The sequence below is a fragment of the Chiloscyllium plagiosum genome, unplaced genomic scaffold, assembly GCF_037043375.1.
Source record: "Chiloscyllium plagiosum isolate Xiang-an unplaced genomic scaffold, Cpla_swu_hap1 HiC_scaffold_16, whole genome shotgun sequence".
NCBI lineage: Eukaryota > Metazoa > Chordata > Chondrichthyes > Orectolobiformes > Hemiscylliidae > Chiloscyllium > Chiloscyllium plagiosum.
The window spans coordinates 85,226,507-85,253,471 of record NW_028270154.1 but is presented as its reverse complement, the minus strand read 5'-3'; the positions used below and the strand labels follow the sequence as shown (position 1 = coordinate 85,253,471).

The following is a 26,965-nucleotide window of genomic DNA, read 5'->3' as shown; positions in this document are numbered from 1 at the left end:
TGATCTTTTGGCAAAGATGAAACAAAGACAACTTAGTGACCAGTTGGTAATGATATAAATGAAGTAGAACATATGTTGCAGTCTTGACTTTTAGTGAAATGAATCAATGTGCATATATTCATAAATTTTGACCGATTAGTAATTCTAAAAACTGGTAGATAAATTTATTGAAATTCATGCTGGTTAAACTTGAAGAAGAAAGAAGTAATATTAAGATATTAATTTCAGATTAATTTAATATAAATCCCTTTAGCAATAAATGAGGTTATATTTGTTTAATTCTTTCCAGGAATGTGAGTGTCACTGGCTGGATTAGCATTCATTGTCCATTCCTTGAACTGAGTGGCTTTCTTGACCATTTTGGAGAGCAGTTGAAAGTCAACCACATTGCTATGGGTTTGGAGTCTATGTAGGCAAGATCAGACAAGGACAGCAAACTTTTAAAAAAATTAGTGAACCAGATGGATATCTACAGTAATACATGGTTGTTATGAGACTAGTTTTTCATTTTGAAATTGTTATTGAATTCAAATTTCACCAATTGCCATGGTGAGATTCAAGCCCATGTCTCAGAGCATTAGTTTCGGCCTCTGGAATACTTCTTCAGTGACATTACACTCAAAACATGTGGCACTGGAAAAACACAGCCAGTCAGGCATCATCCAAGGAGCAGGCGAGTCGACATTTTGAGCATAAGCTCCTCATCAGGAATATGGGATGGTGGGGGTGCAGGGCAAGGGGGCTAAGATATAAATCAGAAGGGGTGGGGCTGGGGTGGGAAGGTAGCTGGGAATGCAATGGGTAGATGGACATGGGGGAGATGATGGTGATATGGTGGAACAGATACGTGGAAGGTAGATAGACGGTTAGGAGGGTGGTGCCTCGGGTGGAGGGTTGGATCTGGGTTAAAGTGGGTGGAGGGGAGATTAGGAAACTAGTGAAATCGACATTGCTTCCATGTGGTTGGAGGGTCCCAAGGCAGAAGATGAGGTGTTCTTCCTCCAGTTATCAGGTGGCTAGGATTTAGCGGTAGTGGAGGCCCAGGACTTGCATGACCTTGGCGGAGTAGGAGGGAGAGTTGAGGTGGTCAGCCACAGGGGAGTGGGGTTGTTTAGTGCGTATGTCACGGAGATGTTCTCTGAAATTTTCTGCAAGTTGGCGACCTATCTCCCCAATGTAAAGGAGGCTACATTGAGAACAATGGACACAGTAGATGAGGTTTTTGGAAGTGCAGGAAATTTTCTGCCAGATATGGAAGGATCCTTTGGGACCTCGGATAGAGGTGAGGAGGGAGGTGTGGGTGCAGTTTCTTTACATCTTGAAGTGGCAAGGGAAAGTGTCGGGAGCGTTGGGGAGAGTGGACCATTTCTGCCACCTACAGTCAGACCAGAGAGATGTTTCCCTCCTCACCCCTTTCAGCATTCCACAGAGACCATTCCCTCTGTGACTCTCTTGGGGGGTTCTATTCTTGGTGGAATTGAAGGGGTGGGGTTGAAGGACGGAGAGGTGGGAAGTGGAAGAGATGTGCTGAGGACATTGTTGACCACGTGGGAGGGGAAATTGCAGACCTTGAAGTAGGGGGCCAACTGGGATGTTCTGGAGTGCAACTGATCCTCCTGGGAGCAGATGTGGCAGATGCAGAGGAATTGGGAGTAAGGGGTAGCATTTTTACAGGTGGGGGCTGGAAAAAGGTGTAGTCCAGGTAGCTGTGGAAGTCAGTGGGTTTGAAGTGGATGTCCACGTTGAGTAAGTTGCTGGAAATAGAGATGGAGAGGTCCAGGAAGGGGAGAGAGGTGTCCAAGATTGTCCAGTTGAACTTGAGGTCAGGGTGAAAGGTATTTGTGAAATTGATGAACTGTTCACCCTCCTCGTTGGAGCATGAGGGCGCTGATACAGTCATTGATGTAGCCAAGATAAAAGGTGGGGAATGGTGCCAGTGTAACTGGAAGATGGACTGTTGCACATACCCGATGATAATGCATTCATAGCTGGGGCCCATGTGGGTGCCCTTTGATCTGAAGTGGGAGGATTCGATGTAGAAATTATTGATGGTGAGGAACAGTTCAGCTACTTGAATGAGTGTGTCAGTGGAAGGGTACTGGTTGAGTCGGCAGGAGATGTAGAAACGGAGGGCTTGGAAGCCTTCATCATGGCGGACTGAGTATCCGTGATGAAGATGAGGCATTGGGGGCCGGGGAACCAAAAGTCATGCAGGAGGTCGAGTGCGTGGGTGGTGTCCCGAATGTATGTGGGGAAATCCTAGACCAAGGGGGAAAGGACGGTGTCAAGGTATGCGGAGATAAGTTCAGTGGGGCAGGAATAGTGAAATCACTGTCAAGCTGCTACCTGATGCAAGCTTAAAACTCGCTGGCTGTTCTGTGAGAAACCAAGGCTACTGAAAAGGCCTATAAAGGTAGCTATAGACTCAGAATATATTGCTAGAATGATTTTCCTGGCTGACTGAATGTAGTGTATTGAAAGGGGAGAGAGAATGCCGGAGAGAACTGAGGAATGCAAATAATCTGTCACGGTCAACACAGTAAATGGAAATTTTTTTACACGTGAATGTTTGCAGAACTCAATTTTTGGTGTAAATCTTAATAGAAATAAAGCCGATCCATTAATATGTGGTGTTGGATGAAGCATGTTGGAAAAATAAAGCGTTGACTCTGAAAAACCACAAAGAATTAATTGTCAGCTAGGCAAGTATAATGTTAAAAATAAGGACTGCACTTAATTTAACTTCGGCATTTTGAAAAGATTACCGGAAAGGTTTTCCAGATTAGGAATGAAACTCTGAGAGAGGGAACTAAACATGGGATTTTTAATTGAAGTTTTCCTTTAGTGCACATTTCAAATTAGAAGTGAGAAGTTGGACTGTTTCTTGGATGTTGCATTTATGTTCTAAAAAGATCTGTTCACATAAGTTTGTTTTGCTTTTTAATAAGCTTTGCATATGGTTTGCTCATTTGTTCTGTGCTAGATAATTACATTGAGGATCATCTAGTACCTTGGGTGTTTGTAAACCTTTATATTTGATAATACAAACAGCAGGCATCTGACAGTCATTGGAATTTTATGTACCACAATCCTTCCCTGCAACTCCCCCCCCCAACCCCCCACAGAACTCCGAGTCCTAACCACCACTATATTTGCAGCCCCAGAAATGTTTGCTGTGGAGTGTTATAAAAGAAAGAAAAATTCCAGAGGCCTGTGATTATTTTTGAGGTCATTTCCACCTAGACACAAAATTGTTGTGTACTAAAATTCTTAAGAACTGAGAAAGTGCCAATCAGACTTGTTACAATGTCAGAAGAACGATTCACAAATGTCAGTCACTAATACTGTTAAGTTCTTAAGTGTATTCTAAAATATTGTTAAATTATTTCTGAGAATTATTGTGATCTCAATTTTTTTGTAGATGGCAGAAGGCATACCATGTACTCATGAAGACATCATAAAATTACTTGAAGATACACGGGTTGAATTAGAAGAAATGTTAAATGAGTTGGAGATGTTGTCAGGTGCAGTTTGATACTGCTGTTATTGGATATTAGTATGTTTTGTGAGAAATATAGTATCCATATTTTAATCAGATTCCAGCATGTGAGAGAAAGAATTTTGGAACACTGATTTGAGAGATTCGGGGAACTGTGGATCACAACTGTCTGTGTGGAGTTTGCACATTCTCTCTATGTCTGCGTAGGTTTCCGCTGGGTGCTCCAGTTTTCTTCCACAGTCCAAAGATGTGCAGGTTAGGTAGGTTGGCCATGCTAAGTTGCCCAAAGTGTCCAGGGACATGCAGGCTGAGTGAGTTAACCATGGGAAATGCTGGGTTACAGGGATAGGGTAGAGGGGTGGGTGTGGGTGGGATGCTCTTCAGAGGGTTGGTATAGACTTGATGTGTTTAAGGACCTACTTCCACACTTTCGGGATTCTGTGTATTCTATATAATTGAAGTTGTGACATCCCTGAGGAAGTGATCCTCTGGTTAATAACACTAAAAGAGAGGATGCAAGATCCCAAAGCATTGGACTAATTCCTATATTGGGAATGAAGTGGGACAACACACCTGCTGCACAATTGGGATCTGGTATATTGAGCAAACCAAGCACCTTAACCAGACTATTTGATTGTCATCTTGTTGGATCTTGCTTTATCAAATTAACTGCCAAAGTTGCCCACTTAACAGTGAAATGGCTTCAAAAATAACTAATTAACTGTGAAGGTTTTTTTGAGAATGTGTGACTACGTTATAAACGGAAGTTCTTTATTTCTGCAAAGCAACACTCAGTTAATGACAAAATGTTGCACATGCTGGAAATCTGAAACATGCACAGAGAATGCTGGAGAAACTTTAGATTTAGGTTTTATTGTGATATGCACTTAACTGCAGGAGTACAGTGAAAAGTGTACAATGTTGCCATTCCCGACACTTTTAAGTACAAAGGTATGTGTAAGTACAAAATTTTCTGTGCAAAAATAGAAAATAAAGAATGAAGTTCATCACTATTTCTTAATTTTTTACCTTATACTAAGAATAACTGTAAAGTTGCAAGTTAAACATTAGTCCTTTCCGAAGCGATGGGCCTGCAGTCCCTCTACTCTAGGCTTTCCCCATGCCGACTCGCTCACCTCAGTACCAGGCATGCTTTCACCAGCACTGGGCTAAGCTCCATCCAAGCTTGCCAGTCACTTTGTCGCCAACTGCCATGTGTCCTAGCCACTGCCACACTTGTTGCCACCGCTGCTTCCATAACCGAGCTCTCTCCAGAAGGTAACTTAGCCGGTCTGGCAGCATCTGTAAAGAGAGAAACAAAGTTAATGTCCCAAATCTGTTATTACTTCTTCAGAACTCCACTCTGAAGTGCAACGTTAAAAATCACACACCAGGTTATAGTTCAACAGGTTTAATTGGAAGCATACTAGCTTTCAGAGCATTGCTCCGAAAAGCTAGTTTGCTTCCAATTAAACCTGTTGGACTATAACCTGGTGTTGTGTGATTTTTAACTTTGTACATCCCAGTCCAACACCGGCATCTCCAAATCCTGAAGTGCAACACTCACATTCTAGTTTGAACTGTAAAATGTGATTCTGTTATTGAGTTTAGCAATACCACCATCTTGTGATGGAACTCAAGAATTACAGCAATATAACCAAACTTAGTATTTTTAGTTCAATTTGATGCACTGCATGAACTCACCTGTGTTGTTTGGCACCAACTCCTAAAGCCATGACGTCTCCCACCCTGAAGGACAAGGAACATACATGTAAGCACCTGCATGTTCCCACTAAGCCACACACTATCCTGAGTTGAAATAATATTATCCTAAATGATCAGGATAGGGCAGTGAAGTGTTGTATACATGGACTTTAGAAAAGCATTTGACAAGGTCCTTAATGGTATGCTGGTCCAGAAGATTAAATTACATGAGAAACACAGTGAGTTGCTAAGTTGAATACAAGAGTGGCTTGATCACAGCAGAAAAGAGTACTTTTGGAGGGTTTTTTTTCTGACTGGAGGTCTGTGACCAGCAGTGTTCCACAACCCAAGCAGTGCTGGGACCTCTGTTACTTGTTTTATATTTTATATATTTGGATGAAAACATAAGTTGTCTGATGAGTAAGTTTGCAGATGTCATGAAAATGATGAAGTTGTGGGTAGTGTGGAAAGTTGTCAAAGGATACAGCAAGATACATATCAATTAGAAAGTTGGAAGGGTAATGGCTGATGGAGTTTAATCTTGACAAATGTGAGATGTTATGTTTTGGGAGTCATATGCAAGAGACAAGTATGCAGCAAACAAAGGGATCTTGTCCATTGTTTCTTCAAAGTGGCAACACAAGTGAATAAGGTGGTAAAGAAGGCTTGCTTGCCATCGTCAATCAGGACACTGAATATAAAAGTTGGCAAGTCATGTTGCAGCCGTACAAAACTTGCCACATTATAGGAGGGATTTGAAGAGGTTAACTGAGATGTTAATTGGATTAGAGTGTATTATCTATAAGGAGAGTTTGAACAAAGTTGAATTGCTTTCACTGGAGCTTCAGAGATTGTGGGTGACCAGATAGAAGTATATAAAATGATGAGAGGCATGGATAGGGAAGATAGTTGGAGCCTTTTTTCCAGGTTGGAAATGTCAAATACGAGGGACATAAGTTTAAGGTGAGAGGGAGAAGTTTAAAGGAGATATGTGAGGCAAGTTTTTTTTAAACAGAAAGTGGTATGTGTCTGGAACATGCTGTCAGGGAAGGTGATATAAGTAGATACAGTAACAATGTTTGAAAGGCATTTAGATTGATACATAAATAGGCGGGGTGATTAGAGGGATGCGCATCACGTGCAGACGGATGAGATTAGTATTGAATAGCATCATTCTTGGTGCAAGCATGGGCTAATAGGCCTGTTCTTGTTGTTATGCCATGGTGAACCCCTCTGTTAATTCAACCAAACACCCAGAAAATCTCACCTTGCCTTGTAATCTAGTAAAATATGAGTGACAGAGAACTCCGAAATTTCACTATTTAAAGAAAATAACATCAGCATATTTTTTAACTCTAAAAGTGAAACATTAAACAACAAATATTCACAACTTGAAGCTCCCTTTTCTCCTAACTGCTTATTACCTGCCTCCAACTCCATAACAATATGCTGTTTCAATAATACACTTTTTACAATTACATTTTGCTACTGAATTCTCTGGGTCGTCATCTTCATTTTTACTGCAAGTATGTTTCATATGTAAAGGTACCTTTGATAGAAGATTGTTTCCTAATTTCTTGGATCGGTCTTGATGGCCATTGCTCTCTCTGAATTTTCAAAAGGTTTGCATTTTTATATCCCTAACATCAGACCATCTTCTTGGTTCACTGTTGGCAAAACAATAAATTCAAACTTGATTGGGTTTTAGTATCCCTGGGGCATAATTTTAAATGATTGGTTAAATTCAAATTATTGTCAAAACAGCAATCAAAACTCAGGTATCCATTTCATAGCCAAATGTTACATATTTTCAATTTTCCAGTACATTCTGGAACTGTCATCTAGTCAGAGACACAGGTGCTTGTAATCTCTCAGTTCAGAACAGTATTCACTCTCTCTTAAAGGTACAGTACATACCTTCACCTTCATAATACTGTGCTGTCCTGTTTGTTCTATGTTCCTTCATCATCACTGGATTAAATCCTTGTACTTGCTTCCTATCAGCATTGTGGCTGCACTACACCATGATTGGAATGCAACATTTCAAGAATGCAACTCCTTCAAGGATACTTAAGTATGGGCAACGAATGATAGCCAGCAATGCTCATATCTCATGAATGATTAAAAATAATTAAAATTGTGTGCATCAAAGTAACAAGAGGAGACATCTATTAGATACGTGGTGACTGTCACATGCCAGGGCATTGCTACATTTAGTCAAATAGCCTTTGGAAAATTTTCTGTGTCACATCTATAACTTTATGGAAAAGTTTGTTCCATCACTTATAGAACATAGAACATTACAGCACAGTACAGACCCTTCGGCCCTCGATGTTGTGCTGACCTGTGAAACCAATCTGAAGCTCATCTAACCTACACTATTCCACTTTCATTCATATGTCTATCCAATGACTATTTAAATGCCTTTAAATTTAGTGATTCTACTACTATTGCAGGCAGGCCGTTCCTCGCCTCTACTTCTGTCTGAGTAAAGAAACTAATTCTGACATCTGTCCTATACCTATCACCCCTCAATTTAAAGCTATGTCCCCTCGTGCTAGCCTTCACCATTCAAGGAAAAAGGCTGTCACTGTCCACCCTATCTAACCCTCTCATTATCTTCTACTTCTCAATTAAGTCACCTCTCAACCTTCTCTCTAACAAAAACAGCCTCAAGTCCCTCAGCCTTTTCTTGTAAGACCTTCTCTCCATACTACGCAACATCCTAGTAAATCTCCTCTGAACCCTTTCCAAAGCTTCCACATCCTTCCTATAATGCGGTGACCAGAACTGTACACAATACCCCATCTGCGGCCACACCAGAGTTTTGTACAGCTGCAGCATGACCTCATGGCTCCGAAACTCAATCGGTCTACCGTATGCCTTCTTAACAACCCTATCAACCTGGGTGACAACTTTCAGAGATCTAATTACATGGACACCGAGATCTCTCTGTTCATCTACACTACCAAGAACCTTACCATAAGCCCAGTATTCTGCATTCCTGTTACTCCTTCCAAAGTGAATCACCTCACATTTTTCTGCATTAAACTCCATTTGCCAACTCTCAGCCCAGCTCTGCAACTTCCCTATGTCCCTCTGTAACCTACAACATCCTCTGGCACTGTCTACAACTCTAACAACCTTAGTGTGATCTGCAAATTTACTTACCCATCCACCTATGCCCTCATCCAGGCCATTAATAAAAATGTCAAACAGCAGTGGACCCAAAACCGATCCTTGTGGTACACCACTAGTAACTGATCTCCAGTATGAATATTTCCCATCTGGAATATTTCATCCTCTGTCTTTTTTAAGCTAGCCAATTTCTGATCCAAACCATTAAATCACCCTCAATCCCATGCCTCCGTATTTTGTGCAATAGCCTACCATGGGAAACCTTAACAAACGCCTTATTAAAATGCATATGCACCACATCAACCGCTTTACCCTGAACCACCTGTTTGGTTACCTTCACAAAGGTTGACTATCCCTAATCAACTTATTTCTTTCTAGACGATTATAAATCCTATCTCTTATAACCATTTCCAACATCTTACTCACAACCAAAGCAAGGCTCACTGGTCTATATTTACCAGAATTGACTCTCCTCCCCTTTTTGAACATGGAACAACATTTGCTAACCTCTAGTCTTCTAACACTAATCCTATAGACAATGACAACATAATGATTAAAGCCAAAGGCTCTGTAATCTCCTCCCTGGCTTCCCTGAGAATCCTAGGATAAATCCAATCTGGCCCACAGGACTAATCTGTTTTCACACTTTCCAGAATTGCCAATACCTTTTCCTTGTGAACCTCAATCCCATCTAGTCTGGTAGCCTGTATCTCAGTATTCTTCTCGACAACATTGTCTTTTTCCTGTGTGAATACAGATGAAAAATATTCATCTAACGCTTCCCCTATCTCCTCAGACTCCATACACAACTTCCCACTACTATCCTTGATTGGTTCTAATCTTATTCTAGTCATTCTTCTATTCTTGATATACCTATAGAAAGCCTTAGGATATTCCTTGATCCTATCCACCAATGACTTCTCACGTCCTCACCTGGCTCTTCTTAGCTGTCTTTTTAGGTCTTTCTTGGCTAAATTATAACTCCCAAGTACCCTAACTGAGCCTTCACAACTCATCCAAACATTAGCCTCCTTCTCCCTCTGGACAAGAGCTTCAACTTCTTTAGTAAACCATGGTTTCCTTGCTTGACAACTTCCTCTCTGTCTGACAGGTACATACTTATCAAGCACTGGCTGTTCCTTGAATAAGTTCCACATTTCAATTGTGCCCATCCCCTGCAGTTTCCTTGCCCATCCTATGCATTCTATGTCTTGCCTAATCGCATCATAATAGCCTTTCCCCCAGCTATAATGCTTGCCCTCTGCTATATATCTATCTCTTTCCATCGCTAAGGTAAACATAACTGAATTGTGGTCACTATCACCAAAGTGCTCACCTACCTCCAAATCTAACACCTGGCCGGGTTCATTACCCAGTACCGAATCCAATGTGGCCACCCCTCTTGTTGACACATCTGTATACTGTGTCAGGAAACCCTCCTGCACACATTGGACAAAAACTGACTCATCTAAAGCACTTGAACTACAGTATTCCCAGTCAGTATTTGGAAAGTTAAAGTCCCCCATAAAACTACCCTGTCACTCTCGCCCCTATCAAGAATCATCTTTGCTTCCCTTTCCTCTACATCTATGGGACTATTCGAAGGCCTGTAGAAAACCTGCAACAAGGTGACCTCTCCTTACCTGTTTCTAACCTCAGCCCCTACTACCTCAGTAGATGAGTACTCAAACGTCCTTTCTACCACCGTAATACTGTCCTTGATTAACAATGCCACACCTCCCCGCCTTTTACCAGCTTCTCTGTTCTTACTGAAACATCTGAATCCCGGAATCTGCAATAACCATTCCTGTCCCTGCTCTACCCACGTCTCCGAAATGGCCACAACATCGAAATCCCAGGTACCAACCCATGTTGCAAGTTCACCCATCTTACTCCGGATGCTCCTGACATTGAAGTAGACACACTTCAAACAACTTCTTGCATTCCAGTGCTCTCTTGTGACCTTGAAAGCTTATTTCTGACCTCACTACTCCCAACCTCTTGAATAGTGGAAGTACAATTTAGGTTCCCATCCCCCTGCTAATCATCTATTTGTCTACTGTTTTTAAGCAGTACATTTTTAAACTTGTCATTTTCCTTCCTGCTATACTGTTCCCGAAACTCCTATTCTGTTCTCTCATTGTCTTTCAACAAAACAAAGCATTTGTGCCCTGAGCACTAATTTAAAGTGTTCTTCTATGCTTACAGGATGTTGCACTGGTCTCTCCTGATGTCCCCTTTCTTCAACCTGCATGATGTTCACTTTCTCTAATTAACTCTATTTCATCACTGTTTTCAGTCTTTTTTCTGTAGAAGTGACTGAAACATTGATGAAAAGAAAAGGCTAGAGCATAGCACATTCAGAACCAATTGGTGGAAAAAAATGTACATCCATTAATTTTAATCTTGCTTTCAACACCTGCATAAGTCTTTCAATGAATCATTTTCACACACTTGGTTTGTACTTTGTTGAACTTGTCTGTGTTTCTAGATTTGGTTGTGACCCAATCATCAAGTAAATGTTGGTATTCATCCATTAAGGAGCTGAGTCCATATGCTGCATAAAGGTCAGAAACAGCCTAAAAGTTGATGGCCTCAGAAATCTTTCACAATGTCCTAACAGTTAAATTCATGAAGCAGCAGAGCATGACTGGTTGAAGGTGGAAAGAGGGATTACAGATGTGGACCGTACTGCCTTTTGTCTTCCTCTGAAACCAATCTAAGTAAAAATGATGGAGGGTGGCCATCCCACTGGATTCAAATTTTGTCCCTTTTTGTGGATGGGACAAAAATAGCTTTAATACCGGCACTACTGTTCACAATAGCATCAAAACAGCAGCAACTTACTTTCTGTCTTTAACATTAACTCTGGACCTTTTGGACCACATGGTGGAACTTGTTGCCGTGGTTTTGTCACAAAACAAATAAGCTGACGAATCCTATGAGTATCCAAAGCCAAGAGTTTTTTGCACTGAGTCTGGTACTTAGCCAAATTGCATACCTAATCACTTCTAAGATTTGTACATTTTCTAGACTTGGTTTGTGCATTCTTGAAAATGTGCTTCTTGTGTGGATATTGGTGTGCATAAGAATCTGAAGACACAGCAAATAATTAAAGATGTAAGAAAAGCTATTCAGATCTGCACCACTAAAATGCTCAGTAAAAAAGGTGTGACTTGAGACTTTTTAATTATATTCACGAAAATGAGGATTGAAAACATAACTGAATCGTGCGGCAGTAATTATATTTATTTTGCAGATGTTAAGAAAACTGCTAGATTAGGCAAGAATTCTTTTTCCATCTTTTGCTAATTAAATTATTTGTTAACATTTTCTAGTGCAAGCAACTTGTATGACCTATGACATAGTTATCCTACGTACAGACCCTTCCGTTGTGGAATCAATGATGCGATTGAATGAAGCATATCTGAACTGCAAAGAGTCAGTGGCAAAGGACTACATGGAAATGCTAACTGAACCTAAAAAAAATGAGTCAGAAACTGTTTGACACAAAAAAAAGCATAATCATTTAAATTTTGCATTCTGTATTCTGCCATTTTTGACTCACTAATGTTGTTACTTATTCAGTGGATCCAGCACTATTCAACTTGGTGGAGCTGCCAACTTTGATATATGCATGGCATACATCAATTTGTGTATTGTACTGACACTTCTGATTTATTTTATTGATATTAAAAGCTTCATAATTATTGATTGGACTCTGTTGTTTTGAGCAGACAATTTTAGGGAGTTGGGAAGTGTATTTAAACAGTATAAATTCAAATAATCATTGGAACTTTAATATCATTATCATCAGAAGGATAACTTTTCACTGCTTTAGTGAAAATTGGTAGTTTAATGTACAGAAGGAAATCAGCAATGCTAATTTTGCATCCTTTTAACAGGTCTAGGAATTTATGAAGAAACATAGGCTTTTATGAGATGCAAACTAGGTGTACAATATTATTGTAGTGCAGCGTTAGTGCCTTACCTCTGAGCCAGGAGACCTGGGTTCAGCTTCTACCTGTCCTAAGGTTTGCCATAACATTCCTGAACAGGTTGATAAGAAAATACTTGCAATACTGTAATTCTTTCTGTTGTCATCATTATATTTTTCCTGAGCAGAACTTTCTTTAAGATGACCAAACAGGTGGATGAAGGAAAAGTGGTTGATGTGGTGTATCTGGATCTTAGTAAGGCATTTGGTAAGGTTCCCCATGCTAAGCTATTGCACAAAATGCAAGGGACTGAGACTGATTTAGCAGTTTGGATCAGAAATTGGCCCTCTGCAAGAAGACAGAGGGTTGTGGTTGATGGGAAATATTTATCCTGGAGTTCAGTTACTAGTGGTGTCATGCAAGGATCTATTTTGGGTCCACTGCTGTTTGTCATTTTTATAAATGACCTGGATGAGGGCATAGAAGAATGGGTTAGTAAACTTGTGGGAGACACTAAGGTCGTTAGAGTTTTGAATAATGCCGAAGGATGTTGTAGATTACAGAGGAACATAGATAAGCTACAGAACTGGACTGAGAGATGGCAAATGGAGTTTAATACGGAAAAGTGTGAGGAAATTAACTTTGGAAGGAGTAACAGGAATGTAGAGTACTGGACTAAAGGTAAGATTCTTGGTAGTGTAGATGAGCAGAGAGATCTCGGTGTCCAGGTACATAGATCCTTGAAAGTTGCCACCCGGATTGATAGAGTTGTTAAGAAGGTATATGGTGTGTTAGCTTTTATTGGTAGAGGGATTGAGGTTCGGAACCTTGAGGTCATGCTGCACACTTGGACTATTGTGTACAGTTCTGGTCACCACATTATAGGAAGAATGTGGAAGCTTTAGAAAGGGTTCAGAGGAGACTTACTAGGATGTTGCCTGTTATGGAAGGAAGGTCTTGCGAGGAAAGGCTGAGGGACTTGAGGCAGGTTTCGTTAGAGAGAAGAAAGTTGAGCGGTGACTTAATTGAGATATATAAGGTAATCAGAGGTGTTTTTTTAGGTTGGACTGTGAGAGCCTTTCCTCGGATGGTGATGGCTAGCACAAGGGGACATAGCTTTAAATTTAGGGGTGATAGATAAAGGACAGATGTCAGAGGTAGTTTGTTTACTCAGAGAATAATCGGGGCATGGAATGACCTGCCTGCAATAGTAATAGACTCGCTAACTTTAATGGCATTTAAATGGTCATTGGATAGGCATATGGACGAGAATGAAATACTGTAGGTTGGATGGGCTTCAGATTGGTTTCACAGGTTGGCACAACTTTGAGGGCCGAAGGGCCTGTATGAGCTGTAATGTTCTATGTTTATGTGCTAACTGCAATTTATGTACTCTGGGATATAATTAACTACTATTCTGTTTCTCTCAGTTTCTGAGAGGCTGTTCTGACTGTCAGCTGGAACCTTGTGGGACTGAAGTCAATCTATTTGCTTGAGTTACATGATGCAGTAGTTGCAACTTAGTATTATCTTAAATATTTCAACATGATTCTGTCTGTTTTCTGTTGTGTACACAGTGGAAAGAAATTGTAGGAGATTCTGGATATGGAATAACACATTTGCTGACAACTATGTGAACTATGAAGACCCTGTCAATCTAACCTGCCAGCATCTGGAACAGAAACCATGTCGTGCAATAGTACGGTTACGTTTATGGAGTCTCTACAGCAGAGTTACTTGGACTTGCCGCATTGTCTAGGGTACAACGAATGTGTTTAGCCCTCCTTCACTATACTCTGCTGCTATTCCATGCATATGGCTAGTCTCCACTGACTTTATAATCCAACTGCACTCAGAAAAGATCTTTTTATGGTAGTCTCTGCGAGGTTTGGATCTCTTGACTCCCTCATGAATGAGGCTATGATTTGTCCCTTAAGACAATAGGTTCCTGGACCTAATCTATTTCATCAAACATACATTGCTGTTATTTGTGAATTACCGAGTGCATGTTCATCATTATTACTACACAATTCCTTGGGTTGAATATATCTGAAATGGACTTGAACTGAATGACATTGCCTGTCATATGTCAAGTATTTGGAAGGTTGGCACCATGGCCTGCTATGATTGTCCATATCTAGATAAATCAGTCGAGATGGCTAGATAATAAGTGGTTTGAATCACATGTGAAATTGATTACATTTAAATTAGCTGGCAATGTTACTGAAAATCTGCATGCAGTAATGAGTGAGAGAAGTCAACTCACTCTCAGTCTCAGCTTTAATGCCAAATAGAAAGAACTTTAGCTCTTCAGCCAGGAATAATGTCACCGTCATGTTGTGTCAGTGCTTATTTGTCATCTTGCTCTGGAAGAATAGAAACACAGGGAAATGTTTGTATTGTAAGGAAAAAATAGAAAGATTGTGCAGAATTTCACCAAATTCATTTGACTTGGAAACCCTTTAAAGAGGCAGCCTAATTCAAGAATCCTTACCCGACACCAGAGCTTATTTTCACCAACGCTATTTATAGTTGCAACCTAGTTTGGATTGCAAGTCTGTACCTAGCACTCCTGACCAGGCTAGCTGTGCTGTGGAGGAAACAAGTCTCACTCCTCCATAATTTTAATAGAGTCAAGCCAGGTTTTTAAAAGAGTTCTGGTTCCTGGCATTTCAGTGTGCATGAGGGAACTTTTTGAAAAGCAAGTTCAGAAAATTCTTCTCATGCTACCAATGTTCACGAGATCAATTCCTGGAATGGCGGGACTATGTTATGTTGAAAGATTGGAGCGACTGGGCTTGCATACCCTTGGGTTTAGAAGACTGAGAGGGGATCTGATTGAGACGTATAAGATTATTAAAGGATTGGACACTCTGGAGGCAGGAAACATGTTTCCGCTGATGGGTGAGTCCCAAACCAGAGGACACAGCTTAAAAATAAGGGATAGGCCATTTAGGACAGAGATGAGGAGAAACTTCTTCACCCAGAGAGTGGTGGGTGTGTGGAATGCTCTGCCCCAGAAGGCAGTGAGGCCCAGTCTCTGGATTTGTTTAAGAAAGAATTGGATAGAGCTCTCAAGGATAGTGGAATCAAGGGTTAGGGAGATAAGGCAGGAACAGGATACTGATTGAGGATGATCAGCCATGATCATAATGAATGGTGGTGCAGGCTCGAAGGGCAGAATGGCCGACTTCTGCACCTATTGTCTATTGTCTAATGCCTTCTTTACCAGGGTAAGTGCCACTAACTTCTCTGTGCAAACTCACACTCACTTTATCTTCCACCAAGGTTACCACTTTCACTACTGTTCAATATCTTCCCTTATTTACTTATTCATCTCAAACCCACACATTACTAATCCTGCATGACCTTTGTACTGCCTTCTCACGGGACACCTCATCGCCTTTCCTCTACTTCCACCAGCACAAACAGTTGAGCTAGCCACTTTTATCTCACTTTTTTTCACCCTTTCATTTGAAGAGAAAATTGACACAACAAGCTTCAAAGTGTTACTATGGATGGTGGGACACCTGACATTTGTTTCCTCACCCTCATATGAAGAGAAGATCTCAACCTTCACCAACCAGGACTGGGACTCGTCCTGTGAGAATACTAAAATATCAAAGTTCCATAAACAAGCAAGAAGTATTTTCCACTTTTGCGCTACTCTCCAATTATCACCACTGTGAATATACTCTTAACATGCCAGAACATCTACCCCTTATTGGGGACACGTTCTCTATTTTGTCTTCTACAGCCATAAGCATGGATGCCTCATAGCATTCAGTCCAAAGCTACATCCTGCACCCTTCACCAGATCAGATATTGACACCTTGGTGGGACATTATTTAGGTTGGAGTTGAGAGCACCTGCTAGTGAGCTTACTGCTGCCACAATTTCCCAGTTGACTGAGGAAATATTCCAGGTCACTCAGGACCGCTAGAAACCACACATCTCCTCAGCTGTAGGCAAGAGAGAATCCCAACATGTTTGCTGTTCATGACTTCATGAAATGCACACATAGACACAGGAAGTAGTGGGCATGTTTGTCTGGCAGACTGAACAAATTAACACAAAAGTTTGCAACATGATAGCATTGACATTGAGATTTTGCTCCCTTGTATCCCTTGTTGCATGTGTGCTTCTGGCTGCGACCATAGACAGGTTGGCAGCTGCCATGGAGAGCCAGGTCCAGCAAAGTATACACACAAACCTGCACACCATCACTGTAGCCATTGGTACTCAGCAAAGCTATGGGGACTGAGACATAATGGGAGGAGTAGGAAGATGATGACCTCTGAGGGCACAGAGATGACATGCACAATGCTACATTGTTAATATGTATGTTTACTTTTCATTATCTGTTGTCTAGCTACAATGACAGCATTGAAAGTATAGAACCTAGCAACCTGAGTGCTGTGCAGGGTTCTATGGTTCAAGGAGTGAAGTGAATAGAAACTTGGAAGGGACTTGTTACTTTGACAACCAGGATGAATCTTTCCAGGCTGTAGTACACTTCTTATGTATCACAGCTATTGCCAGTGTTGATTCTTGATACTGCATAATATGGTTAAGAGAGCTTGGAACCAAGGTTTGGACTACACACACTAAGTTCACGCCTAACGTTCACATATAGATTGTAATGCTTGCAGATGTCTTTCAGTTTCACTGAATATGTATCTGAGTAATTCTGTTGACCTTTGAAGGGACTCCCTTTGCTGAAAAGTGAGGCCCCCTCTCTTTGAGAAGGAAACAGTCCTAATGTCATAGCAGTCAATTTCAGTTCCACATCACAATTGTAAATTACAGCACCATGGGTGGAAACAACAGTTGCTCCTCATGCAGTGAGTCTCAGGCTCAGCCTCTTACCTTTAGTGAACCCTGAAACATACTGTTGCTTCTTGGTAGTCCTTCCCATCAGTCACATCTTCTGGTTGAACATCCCCACATTTTCGCCTAAATTGTCTGTCTAAACCTTCAACTTCCTAATTTATCCCCTATCTTCAGGCGTATCAAGTCAACGTGCCAGATATAGCAATCCATTGTCCCCCGTTGAAGCCAGGGTGTTACTGTTTTTCAATGAACTCCCTCTCACACATTATCCTTTTCATTACTGTAATGCCTCCCCCTCATAACTGAATAGCCCAACCCATGCTACCCCAGCATGCTGACTTCAATCCCCAAATCTGAAAGCTTCCCTTCTGTAACACTGGCTTGATAAAACCTCCCTTCTGACTGTTGGTGGGTGCATCCCTCGGACTGACTGTTATTCGCTTGACTAACTTCGCCAGGCAACTCTGAACAATGAGTGATCAGGGCCTTGTCTGATATCTGTACAGCTCCCCAAATGATTTTCCACAAATCCCTAGATTGGTTGCACTGGGTCTATCGGCTGAACATGGCCTGCTCCCCAAACTGTCGGTTCCTCTGACTGTAACCATCCTATGGCATATTATTGGAGGCTGTTGTTAACATATTCTGCCAGGACCTTCTAACTGAAAAGTTTCTCTCTTGACTGAGAGCTATTCCCTTTAAATATGGCCATTTGTTTGAAGTACATACAATGTTTTTGGCACGAATTGCTGCAAGTGTGAGAAAAAATGAAACTTGGTGATGTATAAAAACATGTCCAATACCTTGACCAATTGCGTATGAACAGGACAAGTTGCCTGGTTTTGTGTCAAGATAGAAGTATTATGAACCTTTGAGGTCTTCACTGAGGGAGGAAAGACAAACGAACAAGGCAGAACCACTATGAACATCCAAGTAGGCTCAAAGTCAGGAATTTACAACACTTGGTTCCTATCCAGTGTTAGGGAGAGTTGGAAATTATACAATAATGAGGCAAGGTTAACTAATAGTGAGATGTTAGTGCATGCAAATAAGCCTCTTGCCACTTACCAGTGAGAATCGTACCTTGTCATTTAACATTGGTTGGAAAATGGGACTGTTTGTTCTCAATAGTGAGAATTTCCTCATTGGCCATTTCACGCAATTTTCTAACTTAATCATATTGCACATGTCATTCATAGGCTGGGAAGATTCCACCCAAAAGGATTCAGTGAGTCAATACAGTGTACAGTGGATGGATAGGTATGGGAGTGTTATACCTTGGAATCAGGGTCCTCAGACAGCATGAGATACTCTACATTAAGTATGGAGAGAGAGTGAGTGTGTGAGGGGGAGGGTTCATTGGTGAGACCTGAATAGTTTTTCTGTGTTTTATTTTACAGCTGGGGCATAGTGCCATAACACTAAGGTAATCACTTTAAACAGTTTGCCCACGCAGCAGTGATACCCTCTGGAGACAGACTGGATCAATTTCAGCTGTCATCCAGGCTCAGACAAAGAAAATCCCACCAATGGAGTTAGTATTTCCTGAAGCAGGCAGGCAAAGCTTGGAATTTTCTCAAATCCTATTCATTTGGATCTCAATCAACTGGGCGAGTGGACCGAGGAATGGCACTTGGAGTTTAGATAAATGCAAGGTGCATTTTGGGTAAGACAAACCAAGGCAGGACTTACACAGTTAATGGTAAGACCCTGGAGAGCATTATGACATCTAGGGGTGAAGCTACATAGTTCCTTAAAAGTGGCATTACAGATAGACAGGATAGTGAAGGTGATTGGCATGCTTGCCTTCATCTGTGAGAGCATTGAGCACAGGAGTTCAGATGTCATGTTATGATTGCACAAGACATTGATAAGGCCACATTTGGAGTACAATTCTGGTCTCCCTGCTATAGAAAGGATGTTATTAAACTGGAAACATGCAAAAAAAGGGGCAGCACGGTGACTCAGTGGTTAGCACTGCTGCCTCACAGCACCAGGGACCCAGGCTTGATTCCAAGCTGCACTGATATTTTTTCCATTTGTCATTTAGTTCAATCCCATTCTTGCACTCTTCATATTTTCCTTTCTAATAAAAGTATTTAATGAACTGCCATATTCGAGCATGTTCATTCACAAACAGAATGAAAAGCTTTGGTTCTTTATAGTAGCTTTTCAATGCTCGAATTATTGAAGTGATTGAGGTAAGTGGGTAGGGTAGCACAGTGATAATGTGTTAGGCAGCAGGTTGGTAGTGAGGCAGGTGTTGAAGTTGGGTTAGGGGTTTCAGGATGGCATTAGAGGGTTAGGGGAGGGGAGTTGGAGGACTGGATGTCAATTGGAGGATCTGGGTTGATTCAGAAGTAGGGTTATTCGAGGGATGTGGGTGTGGGATTAGTCAGTTGCATCATTACCCAGGAGTTATGCATGGTTTTAATCTGTCTGATATTTTAACTGTCCAGATAAGCAAGTTTGATCTGTCTCAAATCACTGATGCCAACTCAGAACTTGAGAATTTTACAGAGGGTTTCATGGAACATGGATTTACCTGTTGAAAATTTTAATTTCTGGGGCAATTCTCCCTGCATCATGACTTCTGAGGAGTTTATGCTGTCTCTGACTATCAGGAAACTGGAAGATGGTGATCAATATCACCCATTAAATATAGTTTTTGGTAAAGCACTTTAACCATTTTGGAATCTAATAACAAAAACATATTCAACGCAATGTTCATTTGTGTGACACAGTAACATAGTACAATCCTTCATAATCTGCAAGAATGTTACAAAGTTATTCATCAGCTTCTCCGCTTCAATGAAATAAAAGTTCTCTACTTGTAATTCCTCATCCCTGAAAACATTTTAATAAATCTACATTGTCTTTTCCAGTACCTTTAAATCCTTCTTATAAACAGGCTATTCACAACTATTATAACAAGCCAAGGTCCTGAGCTAAAATGTTTCATGCTAGTTTAGCTAGATGGTTACATTTTATGTCTTTGACTCTGAAGGTTGTGGATTGAAAGACTTTAATATTGGAATTCAGCTCTTAATTCAGATTTGCTCAGTGTGGCACTGGTGCAGCAGGAGATTATCAGAGCTAGTGTTTATTCAGAAGATACAGTAAACTGTCTGCTTGGACATAAAACTTCCTTTATATTTCGCTTTCAAAAAGCAGTGTGGAATTCTTCTGGTTTTACAGGCAACATTTATTTCACTACCAACACAGATCAATAAAACTTTATTATTTGTGGTGCTTTGTTCAGATTATCTGCCACAGTTGCCCACCTAACAATAATGACAAGACGTCAAGCATTTTGAGATGCAGTGTGAATGTAAAAGTCACAATATACATGCAATTTCTTTATTCTGTACATTTGACAATGTCTCTGCATTTTTGTTTCATAGTCTCCTTAAAGTAGAAAACCACTGCAGTGGTCTTGAAATTACCTTATTTATTTCTGCAACTACATTTACCTATTAAATACAAATACCTTTTGTTGAATACTCAGCATTAACATCCTGAAGGGTACCATTAACTAGAAACTTAACTTAGTCATTTGTGTAAGTACTGTCCAAGAACGTGTCAGAGACTGAATTTTCTGAAGCAATTGACTCAGCTGTTCACTCCTGAAGGGCCATCTATCATCTTCAAGACACAAATCAGGATAGAATAATATCCAGTTGCCTGACTAAGTGCAGTTCCTTTCCTAATGCAGCATCCTGATTCAGAACTAAATTACATAGCTGGATTAAATCCTGGAACTCCCACCCTAACAGCCCTGTGACAGTACCTTTATCACACAAATTGCAGCAGTTCAGGGTGTGACTCACCACCACTTTCTCAAGGGCATTTAAGGACAGACAAAAAGAGTGTGGGGAAACTCAGCATGTCTGGCAGAATCTGCAGAGAAAGAAACACTTAATGTTTTGTATCTGACAACTTCAACAGTTCTGAGCTCTTCTCTGAAATTTGGCCCACAGAGTGCTGGGATCAATTTCTGCAAGCATTTCTATTGGTAAATGGCCTACGCTTTTCTCCAAATTGTTGGCCACCTAATTGACAGAATGTCCACCAATGACTTATGGACATAGAACAAGTTGTTAATGTCAGATGCACACAGTTCAAAGTCCATGATGTAATGGAAAAACCTCAAACTGTGGGTTCCCTATGTTATACTGTTCAAACGACAGTCAGAATCCATACAGTGTAGAAACAGGTCATTCACCCATTGAGTCTGCCACAGAGCATCCCACCCCCGTGACCCTGCATTTCCCATGGCTAATCCACCTAACCAACACATCCCTGGACACGATGAGCAACTTAACATGGCCAATCCATCTAACCTGCTCATCTTTGGACTATGAGAGGAAACCCACGCCGACACAGGGAGAATACACAAACTCCAGTTTCCTGAGGGTGGAATTGAACCCAGGTCCCAACACTGTGAGGCAGCAGTGCTAAACACTGAGCCACCATGCCACCCTAAGTTCAGTTTCTTGACAAATCTTAATGCTCAATTGAAAATAAAGTCCTTATTCTGATTGATTAAAATTAATCAATATGCCAAAGAATCTCAGAATTGCTTAGATGCAGAAACACACGATTCAGCCCATCATGTGTACACTGGCTTTCTGAGCATTGTAACTTGGGACCAATCTCATTTTTTTTTTTGTTTTTATCCTGTAACCCAGTATATTGCCTCTGGTTAAATACTCATCCAATGACTTCTTGCATACTTTAGTTGAACCTGTCTCTATGATACTTTCAGGCACTGCATTCCATACTATAGCTAAGGTAAACAGTAAAATCTGCTCTCTGATTAGAGCAAGGTGACTTGTGGTGGTTTAACCTGAGGATATTCACATCTCAGGAGAGGGGAGAGTTTGAGAAGGAGAGTTCTTCACAGTAACTTCAGCTGGTGTGGGAATTGAACCCATCCATATATTTCCACTCCATCAACATATCTATGCCTTTTTAAGTTCTACCCCATTCTATATGCTTTACAATTCTACAATTCAACCCAAGTCATCCATAAACTTTGAAATTGTATCCTCCATCCCCAGATCTGGATCAGTGATTTACGTCAGAAAGAACAAGGATCCCTATCCAATACTGACTCACTACAAACCTTCTTCCAGCTTGAAAAATGCCCATTAAGTACTAATATTTAGATTATATCCCTCAGATAATATTTTATCCACATTCCTTTTATGCCGTGACTTATTACTTTCCTCGGAAGTCGGTTTTGTGGCAAGTATAAACCATCTTTTCAAAGTCCATGTTGACGATTGTCCATTAAAAAAATTGCATCAAATGTTTTGGGTAGTAATTTATATTTATTTGTTAAATTAGGTGAACAAGGAACTTGTAAGTAATTCTTACATGGCTGAAGACCAGAAAATACTTGATGACATGATTAACTACTTGGGCACAATGTTTGAAGATATGAACCAACTGTATGGTAACTATGATATTCTGAAGGCGATGCCATTGCCTAATCTTTTTCATTTCAACTGCATTTTCTAGACTATTTTCCTTTCTGTGTTGAGGTTAACCCTTCCCTATCTTTCCTTAAGGTGTTGATAACTTGCATCCATATGATTGCTAGACAGCACTTGCTTTCCATTATTTCATATACGTCACTACTTAAGAATGTAAGAAATAGGAACAAGAGTAGGTCACATGGTCCTTCGAACCTGTTTCACCATTTCACCTCAACTCAAATTCCTTGCAATCCCCATAATCTCTGATTATTTGTTTTTGATTCTAAGAGAATCTCTCTGTCTTCAATGACTGAGTATCCTTAGTTGTTTGAGACAGAATTCGAAAGATTCTCGACCCTCTGAATGAAGGAATTTCTCTTAATTGCAGTTTTAGATAGATAACTCCCTGATTCTGGGAGATCCTTGTTTTAGATACCCCAGACAAGAGAAACATCTTCCTCCCCACTATTCTATCAAGTAAGTCTCTACATGCTTTGTGGCCTTGATTTTCTACTCTGTGGCTCATCAGAGATCAGACATACCCTCAAAGATGCATGTCCAGACTCTGCAGGGTTCTTGACACATAGACTATGTCTGGGAATTTTGAACTTCTGTTGAGCAATTTGCCTGTTCCTAGGCCTTATGAAAAAGTCTCTGATTTAAAATTGGAGACTTTGCACAATTCTGACATACTTATCTGGATAATTAGACAGATTTTAAAATTGTCCTCAGTTTAAAGTAATTGTTAAAAGCTTATGGAACTTATTGTAAAAGATGGTGCCTTCTTTATATTTTGGTGTTTAATAACACCATTGCCTGTAGGTTCTATTAAATACAATTGTGCATTCATTTAATCAGCTTCTGTTTTTGTATTTAAATTTGAACCAATTCTATATCTTAAAAACTGTTTTCTCCAAGACGCCCAATCCTGTGTGCTGTTTGGTTCATCAGATACTATAACTTTCAGGTTGCATTATTTCTCCTGCTATATCCTCCTAATGTAATTATTTATTCTTACTTTTAAACTTTTAAATTCAGCAATGCTGCTTTAATCACTTTCCTTTGAGTACATTTGCTTTTGCAAATAGCAATGCTGCTTTACTTCCCTTTTGTGCAATAAACAATGCTGTCTTCTTTCCTTCTTTTGATGTTTTGTTAACTTCTGTTAAATAATAATGCTGCATATTTACACTACTTAATGGGGGCTTTCCTGCTTTTTCTGCATCCAGTAATGGTTTCCCACCTTCTTGCAAGTAAAATTTATAATTTCCTGCTTTTCAGGCCTAATAAATGAAGTCCATTCTTTTTCACACATTTCTAAATATATCTTTATTTCTGAAATCTTAAGAAATTTTTCTCATTAGAGCTGTGGCTTAAATTATGCATTTCCTGCTCTTCTAACTACCTTTTACTACATTCTGTATTTTTAAAAATTGTTCCTTTTGTCACCTTAATTATGCTTTGCAAGGCTCCTTATGCTGTGATCTTGGTTTAAATTACCATTATGGCCCTTGATTTCCCGACTGTAGCTGTGCCTCACATCTTCCCACTAAGATGGTAATGGATGGTAATGTTCATTTTGAATCTTATGTACCCTTTTTTGATTCCAGCTTCATCATTCTATTTTTTTGCACTACTTATTTGAGATAGTTCCTCTTACCCAGCAGGGATTTTTAACTTCATTCACAGAACTCTAATGCATCCACTTCCTAGCCAAAACCCTAACCAGGAATGCTCCCATTTGTTTAAAGAGAGTGGGGACTGGCTTGTAGACGAGCCAACAGATGATGCAGGAAGCCATTCAGAAAGGAATGTGTTGGTTGTATGGGACATACTAGTCAGGGGGATTGACACTGTTCTCTGCAGTGAAGAGCTGGAATCCAGAGGGCTATGTTGCCTGCCAGGTGCCAGAGTTAAGGAGAGCTGCTCAAGGGTGAAGAGGATGGTGCAGTGAGAGGCCAAAAATCGAGTGGTCATGTTCCATGTAGGTACCATCAACCTAGGCAGGAAAAAGAAAGAGGTTCTGCAAAGTTAGTATGAGTAAACAGGCACCAAGTTAAGAATCAAAGCATCAAAGGACATCATTTCTGGATTATTACTTGAGTCGTGTTCCAGTTGGCACAGAGCCAGTCAAATAGGATATGAATGAATGGTTCTAAGCCCAGTGTGGAAGAAGTGGGTTTCAGTTTATAGGATGCTGGCACCAATACAGAGGAAAGTATGATTTGTACTATTAGGACGGTTTCCACCTGAATCCTGCTGAGGTCAGCGATTTTACAAATTACATAACTCAGGAAGTAGAGAGGATTTTAAACTAAATAATATTTGGGAAAATTTGGTAGATCAAAGAGCAGAGACAAGGCAAAAGAGAAAATTGTAAAAAATGAGATTGAAATACCGTGACAGGAAGTTAAAGAGTACAAAGTAAACTAGCAGATAAGACTGTAATTCACAAAAAGAATAAAGAGATGAAACAAAAGGATCTATTGGAATGCACAGATGAATTGAGAGTGCACCTAGAAATAAATAATTGTCTTCTGGTAGCCATTACAGAGATATGGTTGCAGGATGATATAGATTGATACCTGAATATTGAAAAATACTGGATAGGAAGCTTAGGTAAAGATAGCAACAAACTTAAAAGATAAGTTTCCCATTGTGCAAAGACAGATGGCACATCAAAAGATTGGACAGAATATTAAAATAAACAAGAAATGACTAAAAATTTAATAAGGAGGGAAAAACCAGAGTATAAGAAAAAGCAGCCAAAAGTATAAAACATGATAAAAGTTTCTAAAAATATTTTAAAAAGAAAATAATCAATAAAGTAAGCATTGGTCCTTTAGAAAGTTAGTCAGGGGAATTAATAGTGAAAATAAGGAGGTAGCAGATGAATTGAACGGTATTTTGCAATCATCTCCATGATATAGAACAAAAGTAACATCCCACAAATAGCTGTAATTCAGTAAATAAAAAGAAGGGATGAACTCAGAAGAATTATAAATCACCAGAGGTGATAATGTTCCCATTATCTTGTTCCTCATGTTCTTGGTGGTAACTTACATCTTGCAAATATGGCTGTCATGAAGTTGGAAGAATGCCTCCAAGTTATATTTCTTTTGTGATGTCGGTCAACAGCAGCATTTTTTTTGTCAAGCTTCCTTCCACAAAGTTAAGAAGTGGTAAAAATAGTTTTAAATATGTTTCCATTGGTAACTGAACATAGGTTTAATGCTTTGGTGTTCTTATTAATTCCAAATTTGATTTATTTATTGGATAGCTTTTGCTGAATATTTTCAGAATTATACTAACAATTGAGTTAAGATTATCATTTAAGCTCAAATATGGCTCAGTTTGGCTTGCTAAAAGCTTTCTGGGATGCAGGTATCTATTCTCTGAAGGCAACAGGAATGTATCCAGCTATTACAACTTCTTTTAAATTGAACAAAAATATGGGGGACAATAACTCCCCTCACATTCTCCATGGCAACACCTCTACAAAGCAGAGTCAGCTTGCTAACCAATGCAATGCTAACCTTTTGTCTATACTTCATAAGTTGCAGTCTTTGAAATGTGGCATTCTTAAGTCAGTCATAGAGTGATATAAAATAACATCATGGAAACAGACCCTTCGGTCCAACTCGTCCATGCCAACCAGAAATCCCAACCCAATCTAGTCCCTCTGCCAGCATCCAGCCCATATCCCTCCTATTCATATACATATTCCAAGTGCCTTTTAAATATTGCAATTGTACTATCCTCCACCGCTTCCTCTGGCAGCTCATTCCATACATGTACCTACTGAGTACAAGACAAAAAGGTCCAACAGCATGTTCCTTTTTACAGAAATTGTCATGTACTTATTATTATATCTCTTCTATAATCCTTAAAATATTAACATAGGGTTCATAAAATCTTAGCATATGGAAGCTTAAGATTTTTTTGACAAGTATAAATGACTTAGTATTCTAAGGGTTAATGTGAGACCAAGGATTACCTGAGTGATTGTTGTTCTCCTCCTAGTCCAGTCAGCACCATTTGAATACCATCCCACGAAGGACATGATTCTGTAATACTAGCAATGCCCTTGTACTTACACTAATTAAACTAGAATTTCAAGAACCCTGTTGAAAATATTCAAACTATTAAGAGCAAAAATAAATTCCTGAATAAATAAATTACTACTAATGCAAATAACAATTAATATTTTTCACAATCAAATTTAGAATATTGAAACTATTAGGAATTTCATGTTCAGTGCTTAACACTTTTGATACCATATTGCATTTCAGTGCGGACCCAGCTTCTCCTGTGTGACATGACTATATGCTTCAATTCTCCAGTAAACACTGAAGCAGTGAAACATGGTG

At 39.9% G+C, this 26,965-nt stretch overlaps 1 protein-coding gene and 1 long non-coding RNA gene across 2 annotated transcripts in view; one reads left to right on the top strand and one right to left on the bottom strand.

Annotated features, from left to right (window-relative positions):
- Positions 1-3,421: 3,421 nt before the first annotated feature.
- On the top strand, positions 3,422-11,849 carry syce3 (synaptonemal complex central element protein 3). Its single transcript, XM_087995491.1, has 2 exons — positions 3,422-3,524; positions 11,680-11,849. Exons 1-2 carry the CDS (start codon positions 3,422-3,424, stop codon positions 11,847-11,849), a joined length of 273 nt encoding a protein of 90 aa, XP_087851617.1.
- LOC122556807 (uncharacterized) overlaps positions 4,374-26,965 on the bottom strand; it is a 108,153-nt gene continuing 85,561 nt past the window's right edge. Inside the window, exons 2-4 of the long non-coding RNA XR_015759831.1 lie at positions 6,753-6,870; positions 5,204-5,248; positions 4,374-4,801 (exon numbers count right to left, since the gene is read on the bottom strand). This is a non-coding gene — a long non-coding RNA (uncharacterized LOC122556807). The remainder of the gene's footprint in view (positions 4,802-5,203; positions 5,249-6,752; positions 6,871-26,965) is intronic.

Bases quoted from the DNA above. Each gene is read 5' to 3' on its own strand.
- syce3 (XM_087995491.1), top strand. From the start codon at position 3,422: ATGGCAGAAGGCATACCATGTACTCATGAAGACATCATAAAATTACTT. The intron at 3,525-11,679 runs GTGCAGTTTGAT...AACATTTTCTAG, and splicing joins TGAGTTGGAGATGTTGTCAG to TGCAAGCAACTTGTATGACC.